Source organism: Phoxinus phoxinus, assembly GCF_949152265.1.
Source record: "Phoxinus phoxinus genome assembly, chromosome: 6".
Lineage (NCBI taxonomy): Eukaryota > Metazoa > Chordata > Actinopteri > Cypriniformes > Leuciscidae > Phoxinus > Phoxinus phoxinus.
Genome location: NC_136881.1, coordinates 23,177,073 through 23,191,029, shown reverse-complemented (window position 1 = coordinate 23,191,029; position 13,957 = coordinate 23,177,073). Strand labels below are relative to the sequence as shown.

At 41.2% G+C, this 13,957-nt stretch overlaps 1 protein-coding gene across 9 annotated transcripts in view; it reads right to left on the bottom strand.

Moving 5' to 3' along the window:
* Window positions 1-40: 40 nt before the first annotated feature.
* The window catches only part of zc3h13 (zinc finger CCCH-type containing 13), a 28,947-nt gene continuing 15,030 nt past the window's right edge, over window positions 41-13,957 (bottom strand). For 3 of the 9 annotated variants that reach the window (XM_079616366.1, XM_079616365.1, XM_079616362.1), the window contains exons 11-22: window positions 12,690-13,048; window positions 11,583-12,032; window positions 11,242-11,343; window positions 10,309-10,524; window positions 7,997-8,516; window positions 6,688-6,797; window positions 5,312-6,550; window positions 4,288-4,854; window positions 4,052-4,195; window positions 3,348-3,548; window positions 3,022-3,185; window positions 41-876 (exon numbers count right to left, since the gene is read on the bottom strand). In XM_079616366.1, the coding sequence (XP_079472492.1) occupies window positions 700-876; window positions 3,022-3,185; window positions 3,348-3,548; window positions 4,052-4,195; window positions 4,288-4,854; window positions 5,312-6,550; window positions 6,688-6,797; window positions 7,997-8,516; window positions 10,309-10,524; window positions 11,242-11,343; window positions 11,583-12,032; window positions 12,690-13,048 (4,249 nt within the window). In that variant the 3' untranslated portion in view covers window positions 41-699. The remainder of the gene's footprint in view (window positions 877-3,021; window positions 3,186-3,347; window positions 3,549-4,051; window positions 4,196-4,287; window positions 4,855-5,311; window positions 6,551-6,687; window positions 6,798-7,996; window positions 8,517-10,308; window positions 10,525-11,241; window positions 11,344-11,582; window positions 12,033-12,689; window positions 13,049-13,957) is intronic. The other 6 variants (XM_079616369.1, XM_079616368.1, XM_079616367.1 and 3 more) reach the window with 4 other exon arrangements.

The window sequence follows — 13,957 nt, the reverse complement described above, 5'->3', positions numbered from 1 at the left end:
TAAATTAGATATTGGAATATTTCATTTAGAACTAACGTTTAATACCACCAATAATACAAGCCAATATTTTAAAACACCCATTTGTTAATATTATATGTTAATATAATGTATGGGATATAAAATATTCTGTCTGTAATAATATTTTATAGTTTTATAACAGATAGCACTTTAAAGCAAGGCTGATACAAGCGTCACAAAACCACATTTTCTTGAATCGTCTTTTAATAAAACAAGGAACCACTGAGAACAAGAGTGCTGAAACAGACTGATCACAAATATGTTTCAAAACAAAGCAGACAAACAAGGGGAACAAAAGTTAGATGCACATAACAAATACGGTAATTTTATTGTACATCTTCAGTACCCATTGTATATCTCACAAACATTCAGCAACCGTTGTTCACACATCTTCTGACATTACAAAAAACTTCTCTAAAACAATAATAGATGACAAAGTTTTTATGCAGTACATAATTTTCACTTCTGATTCAAAGTTCAAGGGTCATGAAACCTTAGACAGCATCTCCACAGGCTAGTATTTCCAGTCTCTATGGTTCTGTGGTTCCTTTGAGGTTTAGGGCAGCAATCGTCCATCAGTACTGATTTAAAAGCAGTTTCAGTGTGTTACAATAATCGTTGATAGTATGGGTTAACAGTGATCTGAGATCAGTTCTTTCAGACTGTACTCACTGAGCGTGCTCAGGAGACGCACAGCTCTGCTGGTGTGCTGAGCTGTTGGGCTGCAGAGGCGGAATCAGTCTTCTCCTGTCCACTCGACTGGCTGGAAGCCATTTTCTTTTTGAAGAGACGCAAACTCAGTTGCACAAGTTCATTGTCCACCACTGGAGCGCTGGTGTAGATCTGCTTGGTTGTGCCCTACACGAGGAATACAGAAGCATTAAACCAAACACTGAATCATGTACACCTTTATTAAGGCAATGATTAGCAACACTGATACATTCCACACAAATAGCACCCTTCACAAGATGAGATTTATAAAAAATAAAAAAATTGTTGAAAGAAATTAATACCTTTATTTAGTGTATCAAAAGTGATAGTTGAGACTGTCAAATAAATGCTTTTGAACTTTCTATTTATTAAAATCCTGAAAAAATATTAAGCACAGTGATGATTCTTGTGTCACATGATTGATTGATAGATAGATAGATAGATAGATAGATAGATAGATAGATAGATAGATAGATAGATAGATAGATAGATAGATAGATAGATAGATAGATAGATAGATAGATAGATAGATAGTCTTTATTGTCCCATAGGGATAATCATTTCCACGATCCTTCAGAAATCATTCTGATATGCTGAATTGATGCTCAACACTGGAGTAATGATGCTAAAAATTCAGCTTTACCATCACATGAATAAAAGACATCGTAAAACATTAAAATGGAAAAGTTATATTAAATTATAATAATTTTTCACAATATTACTGTTTTTACTGTATTTTTGAGCAAATAAATGCAGCTTTAATGAGAATAAGTTACCTCTTTCAAAAACATCTTACCAACCCCTAACTTTTAAACTGTAGTGCATATTGTAGTGCAGATCCAATAGTTTTAAACTTCAACAGAGTACCCGCCTACAAGGAAGTTAATGCTTGTCAATGGAGAGAGGCCAGACTCTCTGTACAAATGAATTGTACGAGAGTCTGGTAGGACCAGGCTAGGGTAAAACGTAATTTGTCTGAGAATTCTTTGCAGCTTAATGGGCACCTATTATGCCCCTTTTTACAAGATGTAAAATAAGTCTCTGATGTCCCCATAGTGTGTGGGTATTTTGAGCTGAAACTTCACATACAGAGAATTTTTTATAGCATGTTAAAATTGCCACTTTTTGAGGATGAGCAAAAACACGCAGTTTTTGTTTGTGTCCCTTTACACGCAAATGAGCTGCTGCTCCCAGCCACATTCCAAGAAGAGGGCGGAGCTTCAGGAGCTCATGCAACAAACAGGATAATCTCATGTACTGAAATGTCAGCGGTGCTCAGTTCAAACCGGAGTCGGATAATAATGCATACAGAGCCAGAGAATATATGCTGTATGGAGATAGAACAGGCATAGTTTAGTTTTATTTCGGTTATGACTTATGCTGTCATCTTGCTTTTATCCACTACAAGCCTGCTGTACCGGACCCCGTCCGAATGACGGCCAAAACTTTACTGATGAGTTTTATGAAGTTTATTGTATATCACATAAAAGATGAAGCGTCCGTTTTCACTCCAGAAAACCACCATAAGAGCTGAATAAAACAGTATAAGAAGTGCGCATTAAAGTCTTATCCATAAACTGTCTCTCTCTCCCTTTCACTATCATCAAAATACACCGCGAATTACAGTGAACAAATACAGACTGTATGCCTTTTTGCGGGGTTATTAATAAACGGGTAAACATTATATCCATAAAACAACTCCGATGAACTGTAAATAAAGTGCTTTCCCGTTTCATAACTGCCATGATGCTGATGTCAGGAGTAAATGACGACTGCTATGTTAACTCTTACATCCAACAACAAAACACCCGAGTTGCTTACGGGACATTCTTGTCTACAGCTGCTCCGGCGGCGAAACAATGGCGGAGTGTGTACAGCTCACTCAGGGCAGGGTCTACGCTAAAACTGCAGTGTCAGTCAACAGTCGTGGGAGGGGCTTGTGCAAAAGTACATCACATTGCCCAGAATCTGCGAACACCTTGTTCAGAGACAGTTCTTATGATTATGATTTTTAAAAAAGCACTAGGTGGATTTTTATCATTATAGGGTGGTTGTGTACACACACTGCCAACACATATTTATGTCCAAACACCAAGTAAAAGTGATTTTTTTTATTTTTTTTTATATATATATAATTTAATGAAATACTCATAATTTCTCTCAATTCTTTCTTTGATACCTTGAAAATCCTGACTAGGTAAATAGTTCCAGAATAGAGCTCACTTTCTAAATAGTGTCAGAAAGCTTAAGTTTTACAAAAGTGGTGCCCCCAATTAAAGACCATAAGAGCACCTTGTCATTTTTCAGGAGCTGTCTACGTATGGCAATGTCTCGGCGAGCACACAGCGCCTTGCAGCAAGGGCCCAGGCTCCTCAGTAGGTTGGCCCTCTCCATTCGTCTGTTGTATGCAGCCATGTTCAGAGCACCCAGATCATGCTCTAAGAGTTTTTCAGCATCTATGGATTCATATTTTGAGATTCAAGTCACTTGTTATATACTCAAATTTGTATGACTACAATTGATTACCACAAAAATTATTTTCAATACATCTGCTATCAGTAGAGATTCAATTATATTAAAACTGGAGCATTCATTGAAAGGTAGATTTGCACATTCACCTTTAGGGTCTTCCAACTCTCTTGAGCACACTTCTTTAACTCTGGCAAGGAGCTGAGGCCCAGCTAAGCGTCTGGACACTCCTGCTCTGAGGAGCACTGCCCCTGGGGTGAACCGCAGCAGCGCTGCCCCGGGAGTTCTGGGCTCCTGTTTTTGCTTGGGCATCAAACTGGACCAATCTACATCAATCACATCCAGAGGCCCTGAAACAGAACATGCAAAGAGTATATTATAAAAAGTTAGGGATAGAGGATATTTGAGATGGTCATCATTACATAGTTTCTGCTTATGGTTTTGTCAGTGTGTGTATTAGTCTGTGAAATAGGAATCGGTGTATACTTTTAAATCTTTTGTTTTTCTTAATTTATTTAATCAACTGTTCAAACTGAAAAAGTTACGTGTGGCCAGATGTGATGTGATTTTTATTTTTTTGCTAGAATGTCCACATTCGTTGTTTATAGTCACAATGGAATGGGTCGTGGAGTGTGCAGTCAAAGGAAGATATTTTTGAAGAATGTCGGTAACCTAACAATTGATGGACTCCATTGACTTCCATAGTATTTTTTTGGGGGTCACTCAACTGTCTGGTTACTGACATTCTTCAAAATATCTTTGTATTCAGCAGAAGTAAGAAACAGGTTTGAAACAACTTGAGGGTGAGTAAACGATGACAGAATTTTAAAGTGAACTAAGTGGTTTTGCGTACCAGAAACCTTTTCTTCGTCTTGTTGGTCATCCCTCTTCTGACTGTCTGCCAGAATCTCATCCAGTTCATCATCACTGATTGGCTCATATTCCTCACCACCTGACACAACAGACTGCACATCTTCCCCTTTTCCATCCTCTTCTTCTGAATGAACAGACACACATACATTAGGTAAAATTGAACAATCTTATACATCAAACTATATAGTTTGAGAAATAGTGGTGGAGGAGACTTACCATCAAGACTATCCATTTTCTCTAATTCAGAAGTTTCCCCTTGCAGATGTGAATTGTCGGCTGGTTTATCTACATCCATGAGGGCTTCTCTGGGTAACAGAGGTTCATACTCTCCCCTCTCCATCTTAATTTCACCTCTGCTCTTTGGTTCCCGGTGAGCTTGAAGGTCAAACGGAAGCATCCTCTCCCGTTCACGCTCACGGTCCCTTTCACCACGCTCACGATCCATTCGCTCATGTGGCAGCAGTCCTTCAGGTAAGAGTCGTTCCCTATCACGCATCTCCCGCAACTCTCTCTCTCTCATTGGATCCCGGTTGCCACGGAGGAGGGGCTCTCTGCCCCGCCCACCCCACTCACGAGGTTCAGGTTCCCAATCTCTCTGTTGGGTTTGTTGATTTTGCAGCTGACGGTGATCCTTTTTCTCACGCTCTCGATCCAACTGTTCACGATCTCGTTCCCGCTCTCGGTCACGTTCACGGCTGTCGTAGGAGCCGGCTCTGGAGCGAGCCTGGCGCTCAGACTCTGGTGAACTACGACGAGAACTGTGACTCCGAGAGTCCTGCCGGTCTGTGCAAGCAGATAAAAGTTTACATGTTATAGAGAATACAAAACCTAAACATTAAAAAATTTACAATAACAACTGTTTAGGTATTCTTTCACACATCATTTTTTGTTAGTTTTAAATCTTGCCATTTTTATTAATGCATATTGTGTACAGGTACATTCTACACACAAGAAGCATGTTCAATCGGTTCCTGTGGTAACTTACAACAAAACCTGCTTGTGATAGCGAGTGAAAATATCCTGCATCTAATGCCAAATCACTAAATACTGAGAATGAAATTAGGCTGATTTTCCTTATGTAGTATTTTTCTACATCTTGTTTTGATCGCTTGTCAATCTTTCCTTAATTTTTGGTTAAACTAAATGTGAAATTCCAAACAATTCCCACCCCCAACCTTTTTTTTTCAACAAAAATACTAAGAAGAATACTAAGAAACTCAAATCTTCTGAGGAGTCTCACCTGAGGAAGTACTCCGACTGGGTTCTCCTCTCCGAAGCTGATCAATCCTTGACTTCCTCTCTCCTCCCATCTGTTCACTGACCGCTGCTCTCTCCCTCTCTCGTTCCCTCTCCCTCTCCCGTTCTCTGTCTCTCTCCCGGGAATTGCCCCCTTGGAGAAGTCCTCTGCGGGGCCTAAGCCCCTGAGGGCCTTCATCCCGGTGAGCCGACTCATTGGAGGGCGAGCGTAGTCTTCTCGAAGATGCACGGCTTTGGTTGCTGCCCATGCTACTGCTACGCTGCTGCTGCATGTCCGCTTGCTGCGGTTTACGCAGCATGTGTTGCGGCAGTAATGGCTGTAAAGGAAGAGACTGTATCAGCATCGGAGGGTCAGGGAGCAGCGGGGCGATTGGGGGGTCCGTACGGTCCCGGACCCCGCCACGTGCACCCCTTCTGGGGAGACGCTCTGAGGGAAGCAGCCTCTCCGGAGGCCTATCGGATGGCAGGGAGGCAGAGGAGCTCTCGCCTCGCTCTGGTACGTCTTCATCAGACCAGTCACTGAAGTTGGCTTCCAGTTTAACTGGGAAAGTACTCTGTCCAGCCATTAAAGCCCTCTGGGAGGGAAGGTCATCCTTGTTGATTGGCGGGGGAGTACGTGGGCCTCGTCGTCTCTTGCTGACGGGGGCTTGGGCTACCAGCTCGTCCTCAGAAACATCCGACTCGGGACCCCGTGACCGCTTGCGCTTCCTTTCTAAGGCTTTCTTCTTGGGTATCTTGCGAGGTGAGAGGAGAGCCTGGGGGGCTTCGGCCACAGTGGAGGAGGGCGGTGGCTCAGGGTTACTACGGTCTCCTTCTCCAGATGCCCCTTCCTCCTCTTTACGGTTCTTTTTCAGATTTTTCTTCTGAGATTTAGTCTTTTTCTTGCCCTCCTCAAGTACTACTGGTAAAGGGTCTCTCTCCTCCATGGGAGGAGGAGTGAGGGCGGCAGAAGGGAGGTCCCTCTGCTCTTTTACCCTCCTGGAGTCAGTGATGACCGTAGCAGAAACTTCTGGAGCTTGTTCTCCACGTCGCTCTGCACCTCTTACTGCTCCTCTCTCACCACGAGAATCTACCTCCTCATTTCGGCCGCGGCCTTCTTTTTTCTCGCCACGCCGCTCTTCATCCTTCCAGCGATTGGGTTTTTCATCAGTAAAGGAGCGGACAGGTGAGCGAGCGGTCTCCTGAGGACGAACCACTTGACTCAGCAGTCGGTGCTTTTCGCCTGAAACAAACCCATACATTTTATGTGCAAATATTCTGCATATGTGCACAACACACCTATGAGCCAGGTTATGCCAAGTGCATGTTTTCACTAAGGGGTGAAAACATAACCATGCACTTGCTCAGTTGAAGTCTTACCTTTCTCCTCAGTGCTGTTGTAACCATCACTGTCTGCAGGGCTAACCTCTCGCCCTCTTTTAGGAGATGGCCGTGGACTGGGAGTGTTCTCAGCACGATGTCTCTTACGGCTGCAAGCAAACAGAAGGGCAAACAGTATTTAAAAAACCTGAGAAAGTCTAAAGTTTGCACTACTGTAATTTTTTTAGTGCTAAGTAGCAGTCTTATGCTAAGTAAGGCTGCATTTATTTGATCAGAAATACAGAAAAGTTAGATAAATTTAAAATAACTTTTTTATTTTAATATATTTTAAAAAGGTCATTCATTCCTGTGATGGCAAAGCTGAATTTTCAGTCTCATGGTCTATCAGAAATCATTCAAATTTGCTGATTTGGTGCTCAGCAAATATTTAATATTATTACCAATGTTGAAAACAGTTGTGCCGATTAGCCTAATTTTTTGTGGAAATCATGATACACTAAACTGTGACTTAGGATTGCAGGAAAGTTAAAGAAAATACAGAATTAATTTGAAACAATTTAATGCATCTTTTTTTAATTAAAGTATTAATTTCTTCACAAACTGAGTGTTACTTACTGACCCTAAAGTTAAGCAGTTGTGCAAGTGTACAGTCATTTTGTTAGTATCACAAAACACACTGCTTTATTAGAGAACTTCCAAGCTTCTAGGTGTTCAAGAGTAAATTATGTCTGTGTTCACCATAATATTAAATGAATACTGCAAGAAAGTCTGCAAGATAACTTTATCTATAGCCAAACATTAAGTTGCAAAATGGTGCAAATTAGCTTCGGTCTTAAAATATGATTAAATAGGAATGCATGATGTATTGATACAATATACTGGTTATCGACTGTTGTTAGAGATATTTAAATTTACTGGTATCAGATATTGGATACATATCTTCGATACTGGATATTTTAAATAGTATTTTCCTGTATTTTTACATTTAAATGGCCTTTGAAATCAATTAAAGGTGTTGTAATCTTTGGCAAATATCAAAATGAACATCCATTTTTCACAATGATGTGATGTCAATTCAGTTGTAGAACTTTAGTTTTTAATTTATGTAGATAAGACACATTTTAATTTGATATGGCCAATAACATGAAAAATAATTATTGGCTAATCTTCATCAGGAAGAAAATGGTGTTACCCTGGTATGATAAGAAAGACACTGTAAAATGATTTTAATAAGCATCACCAGTATGTAGTTATGAACAACGACGTGTTAAACATTTTAGCAGCCATGCAGTAATATTTACTCAATACAAGTATTCCAGAGAGTTTGTACTAACACTGCAGCACTTACGTGTTCTTTCTCTCTTCATGAGCATCTCGGGCAGAGCGTTCGTCTCGTGGCTCATCTCTTCTGTCCCGCCTTTCTTCCCTCCCTTTCTCTCTCTCCTCCCACTCCCTCTGCCTTTCCCTCTCTCTTAGCTCCCTCTCCCGTTCCCTCTCCTTTCTTTCTCGTTCCCTTTCTCTCTCTCGCTCCTCTCGCTCTCTTTCCCTCTCCTCCCTCTCTCTTTCCCGCTCCCTTTCCCTCTCCTCCCTCTCCCTCTCTCGTTCTCTTTCCTTCTCTCTCTCCCGCTCCCTCTCCCTGACTTGCTCACGTTCCCTTTCAGCCTCTCTTTCCCGCTCTTTCTCCCTCTCTCTCTCCTTCTCTCTTTCCCGTTCCCTCTCTCTTTCTCTTTCCCTGTCCTTCTCTCTGTCACGGGTGCGGTCGTCTCGTCTATCATCCCCTCGATCGCTCCTTCGATCATCTCTCCTTTCTTCACGCTCAAGGTCCTCGCCGCGGCTCTGCTGGCGGCCAGGAGAGGGCGCTCTTTGTTCTGTCGAACAAAGACAAATTTCCATCAACACCACAAAAAGTTGCTCTCCATGCCCTCTGACGTTAAAGGAGTTCACACACTTATCCACTTAATTCAAAAGTTTTCAGAAGGGAAATTTAAATTCGTCCCATTCCTTACACTGAACTATTGTATGACTTCAGAAAACTTGAACAATCGCAAACAAGTCACACTGAATACTTTTTATGGTGCTTTGTTGCTTTTTTGCACTTGACAGACAAACTTACACAATTTACACAGAAGAAATTTGCTGTTGCTGTGCTGAAAAGCCTTGTTGCAATTCTGTCCATCAAGGTTTAAAGCTTACTGAAGTGTCAGACACATACCACTCACCGTTGGCGTTTTGTGGCAAAAAACGGCATAAAAAGGGTTGGTAACACTATTTTACAGTGTCCGTTTTTACAAATGTTATGTTATATAAATTATGCACAATAACATGCAACTAACCCTCAACCAAATCCTAATCCTACCATAACCCTTTAGTAAGTACATGTAGTTGCTTAATATTACTCAGTACTTAAATATATAATTACACGGTAATGACACCTTAAAATAAAGTGTAACCAAAAGGTTATGGCACATGTAATTTGAATACTAGGTATCCAGAGTGACTAGTAAATGGAGAACAGTTCTTCCCTTTCCTGAAGTCAACCAGTAATCGTGTAAATTACTGTAAAAAAAAACGTATAAAAAAAATGTGTAAACATTGACAGTCATTTATTCATTTATAACATCTGTGATATTTTTCCATTAAATAAAAATACTATGAATAAAGCGTGTTTGGACGGTTTTTCAATTTGCGAGAATATCCAGACTGGAACAAGCTTAAGGACTTATCAGTTATTAAAATAAACCCTGATTTGACTAAGCTTGATAAATCTGAAAATGGGTCATTCCTTTGACATTTACCTGAGCAGTTGAAGTAAAACCCAGCTTATTCAATAATGTGCATTTATAGCATGGACGGAGCAAACACTGTCTCTAAAATGCATACGCACAGTTCCAAAGAATGATAAATAAAATGTATCTTAATTTCGTTAAAATGAATGTACGAAGGAAACTGTTAACAATATTGAAATAAGAGCACGCGTTTATCCATCAATCAGATGTGCATTTAAGTTGCGTTCGTTACAATAGCAACAGTAGACACCTGGCGCGTTTTCTTTAAGAATCATCATAAGGAAAATGTTCCGTTTAAAGAGAACGTTTGTTTAGGATTAGTTGGTCTCTCCATGGAAGCATTGTGTGTTTAATGCACCTGGTTGTGTAGCCATTAACACTATTCTACACAATAGTCAACATGAACTAACAATACTTTTTAAAGCCTTTTAAATGTAAATTTCTACTTTATCATTTTTATTTATCACATTGGGGGAAGCATTTCTATCCAATGAATGCATATAAAAAAAAAAAAGCAGAATCGAATTGCATCGAATTTTAATGTGAAATCTCGAATCGAAAACCTATGAATCGAGAAATGAACCAGAGAAGATTTCCACGTCAAAGAAGTCGGGGCCTCAGAGCACATCTACCTATTACATAATCACCACAAACCAATGGTATTTCGAAGGCATTTACAGCTAGACCGTTTCAAACTGCTGAAAAGAACACAAAACAAACTTGGCCTGATTTTGTTCAAATTGACATCGCACCAGTTTGTTCTTCGATTTAGCTTGAAGTATATCAGGGCCTTTGCGCTTTCTGTAATAGCAGGGCCACATAAGTTGGTATCTGCCAATAATAAGAACATGTCTTGCTTATCAATATCAGTCACCTCTTTCTCTGTTGTCACGGCGATCTCTCTCTGCATGTCCTCCCCGCCGTTCATCTCTGGGCTGTTCTCCTCTCGGTCTGTCGTTGTCATAGCGATCACGATCAGTGTTCCTCTCTGAGCTCCTCTCTCTCAGGCCACTGCTGCGGGACTCCCAGCTGTCATGCCCACTAGCACTGCTAGCGTCAGTCTGAGATGCTCTACCACCACGAGATGTACCTGAAACACAAAATTCATCACATCCTCTGCCTGAGTATTTAAAATATATTTTTATTATATAATTTGTATATAAAGTTCTCATATTATTCCATAAAAATATAGTATTCTCCTTAAAAAAGTAGCTAATAATTGTTTCAAGCATTTTTCAAGCTGAAGCTCTCCTCCAGCTGAGAGTGCATCTTTTTAAACTTTAAAGTGGGATTTTTGCTGTGGACAAGCGAAAGAAAGGATTCTGAGGTGTATAAACACAAAAGTAATTTAGCAACACAGTTGACAGCTATATACCAGTTGCAATATACCAGTATTGAAGATTACTGTTACTATGAGATATATATACACCGGTATATAAAATTAAAGTTATTCCGCCGCACGCAAAGTTACAAAAAAATGAGTGCTGAACACTGAGGGGCGGCATATATTTTTGGCCTTTTTTCTCTATCATCCAAAAACTGAAAATGTCATTTTCAGCCGATATCTTATCACAGGCCGAAATTTCGGTGCATCCCTGATGAAAACTCGCCAAAAAGGCATTTTGACATTTTTATATTTAGGCACGTATCCGAAGCCCAGTTGCTTATCTGCATTCGCCTTCGACTCAGAGCGTGCACAAAGAAAGCCACCCTAGCAAACAGTGTTTTGCGGCTATAATGTACATAACACTGTTTAATATTGAACACGTCCCCACAGTTACAGTAGACAGCATTTTACAATACTCACTTATTTGGCTGATTTGGAGGTTAAGTTTGGGAGCACTGTGAAGGCAAGGAAGGAGTGCTGGCTGGAGGGAATGCGGCACAATAATCGTTTTACCTCGATTATCTTGTTTTCAGAATTGTTGGAAGCCAAAATCGAAAAACAATTTTGATTAATCGTACAGCCCCAACTGATATCATTATTCATTCATTAAAACAATTCTATAGAAATCACAATAATATTGTTATCGTGAATTACTTTGGCCACAATAACCATGTAGCGAAATTCTAATATCGTCAGTTTTTTGGATGTAGCTGACAAAGAATGTGAGGTAGTTGGCGCACACAAGGCAAGCATCTTCTCACCTTTCTCTGTGGCGTCTGATCCACGGCCCCTTCCTCTGCCTGTTCTTTCAGCTCGGGATTCGTTCCTGTTGTCCACTCTGCTCTCATTTCTCATTTCCTCCCTTCCATGTCCTCTTCCATAATTCCTCTCCTCTTGGGTTGTTGTTTCCTTCTTTCTATGGGGTTCATTTCTTTCTCTCTCTCTTTCCCTCTCTCTTTCCCTTTCCCGGTCCCTTTCCCTATGCTCCAGGGATTCCCGTCCTGAACGTTCTCGCGTTTCAGCTGCACGGGCATCCCGAGTGTCTTTGACCTCGCCGCGGTGCTGCCGCTCTTCCCGGACATCTCGTCTATCCCGTTCACTGCGGCGGTCTCGGCTGTCCCTGCAATCACGCTCATCTCGGGAAGAACTCTGCTCGATATCGTAGTCTCGCTCATCACGGCTGCTGTCTTTCTCACGTTTCCCGCGGCTCTCTAAGGGCAGAAAGGAAATTAAGTGAGCAATTGAGTGCATCATTGTTTCCACTAAAGTATTAAGCAGCAAAACTGGTTTCAACATTGATAATAATAAGAAATGTTTCTTGAGCACCAAATCAGCATATTAGAATGATTTCTGAAGGATCGCGTGACACTGAAGACTGGAGTAATGGCTGCTGAAAATTCAGCTTTACCATCACAGGAATAAATACATTGTAAAACATATTAAAATGGAAAACAGTTAAACATATGAAATACAAAAAGGTATTTTTTATTTTAATTATATTTTTTACAATATTTCTGTTTTTACGATTAAAATAAATGCAGCCTTGGTTAGCAAAATAGACTTCTTTCAAAAACATTTTTAAAAATCGTACAAATCCCAAAAGTTTGAACGGTAGTGTATTTTTACTTGCATAGATAAATAGAATAATGCATGTCTCATGAAACTTAAGTATTTGTTTTATGGTTCCCAGTTAATTTTGATTGTGTGCCATGTTTCAATGAAGTCAGTTCAGTCAGCTGAGGCTCTGAACAAGTCACTGACTTTATGGATCATTAAAAAAATAATTGGCTCATTTGTTCACAAGTCATTAACATCAAAAGCCAAATACTCTCTAATGACTGTGTAATATAGAGATATGTGTCCCTCACCATCTCTGCGCTCATGCCGCCTCTCCTGCAGTGCTGGACTCCTGTCTCGCTCTGCTCTCCCCCTCTCCCTGCCCTGCGAGCGGTGACTGGTGCTGGGGCTGGACCTGCGAGGGGCGGGTGTTGGTGAGGGGTCTCTCTGGGGGGTGAGTGAACAGCGGGAGCGTCGTGAAGACTGAGCGGGAGGGGGTGAGGATGAGGATGGAGGAGGAAGGTCTCGGTAAAGAGGAGAGACAGAACCGCGTCTGTGGCGAGGGGATGGGGAGTGTCTCTGGGCCGAGGAGCCAGAGTGTGAAGAGGGAGAGTGGTGTTGTCGAGAGAGAGGGGAGGGGCTCCGGCGGTGGCGGGGTGGAGTTCTAGACCTGAGAGAGGAAACGCATAAGATTAAATTGATAGCTGTACCCACAATATCTCTAAAACAAAATAGTGATGCAAGTTAAACGTCAGGATATTCCACTCATATTTGTCAGCTTGTAGGGACTTAAGGCCATGACACACCAAACCAACATCAAAGAACTAGCAGTGACAAAAGCCGACTGTGCTGTCACCTCCAGTCTGGACCAAAAGATTGAGCTTGAACACACAGAAAACAACAGCCAACTAGCATGAACATTCTGTGCCTGTGTTAGAGGAAATAACTGTCTATAGCAGCAAACATGGCAGTAGTCTATATTCATCATTCAAAAAGTAAACCGTAAACAAAGAAGCTCTTGCTTCACATTTTGAGTATGAATCATGTCGATCACTTTCTTCATTTGAGACTAGGGATGTAACGATATTGACGATATCGCGCTATCGCGGTGGTAAACGTGTCTCGATATCGTCGTGGTTGGGTTACAATATTAAAAGGACAGGTGTCCGTCAAAAAACAAGAGGAATAAACACAGTCCCGCGGGAAAAAAATCATTGTTAACTACATAGACCATGATCCTTTGCGCTGCGTCGTCACAACAACCGCTGTTAAGCCAATAGGATTGCACGCTGCACGCTGTCCACACAAGCTCACAGCAAGCCAGCATGGCCGACAGCGATACTTGTAAGGATGAAAACAACAACCCCGAAGTTGAGATTGTGCCAGCCCCTGCAGCTTTTAAATCAGATGTCTGGAAACATTTTGGTTTCGCCGTGTCAAAAAACGCAAAAGGAGAGAAGGTGGTGGACAGACAATGGACTATGTGCAAGCACTGCCACAGTAAACTGCGATACAACACGGGAAACACAAGCAACATGCGAAGTCATCTGACGACCCATCATCCCGAAAAGTTTGCAGA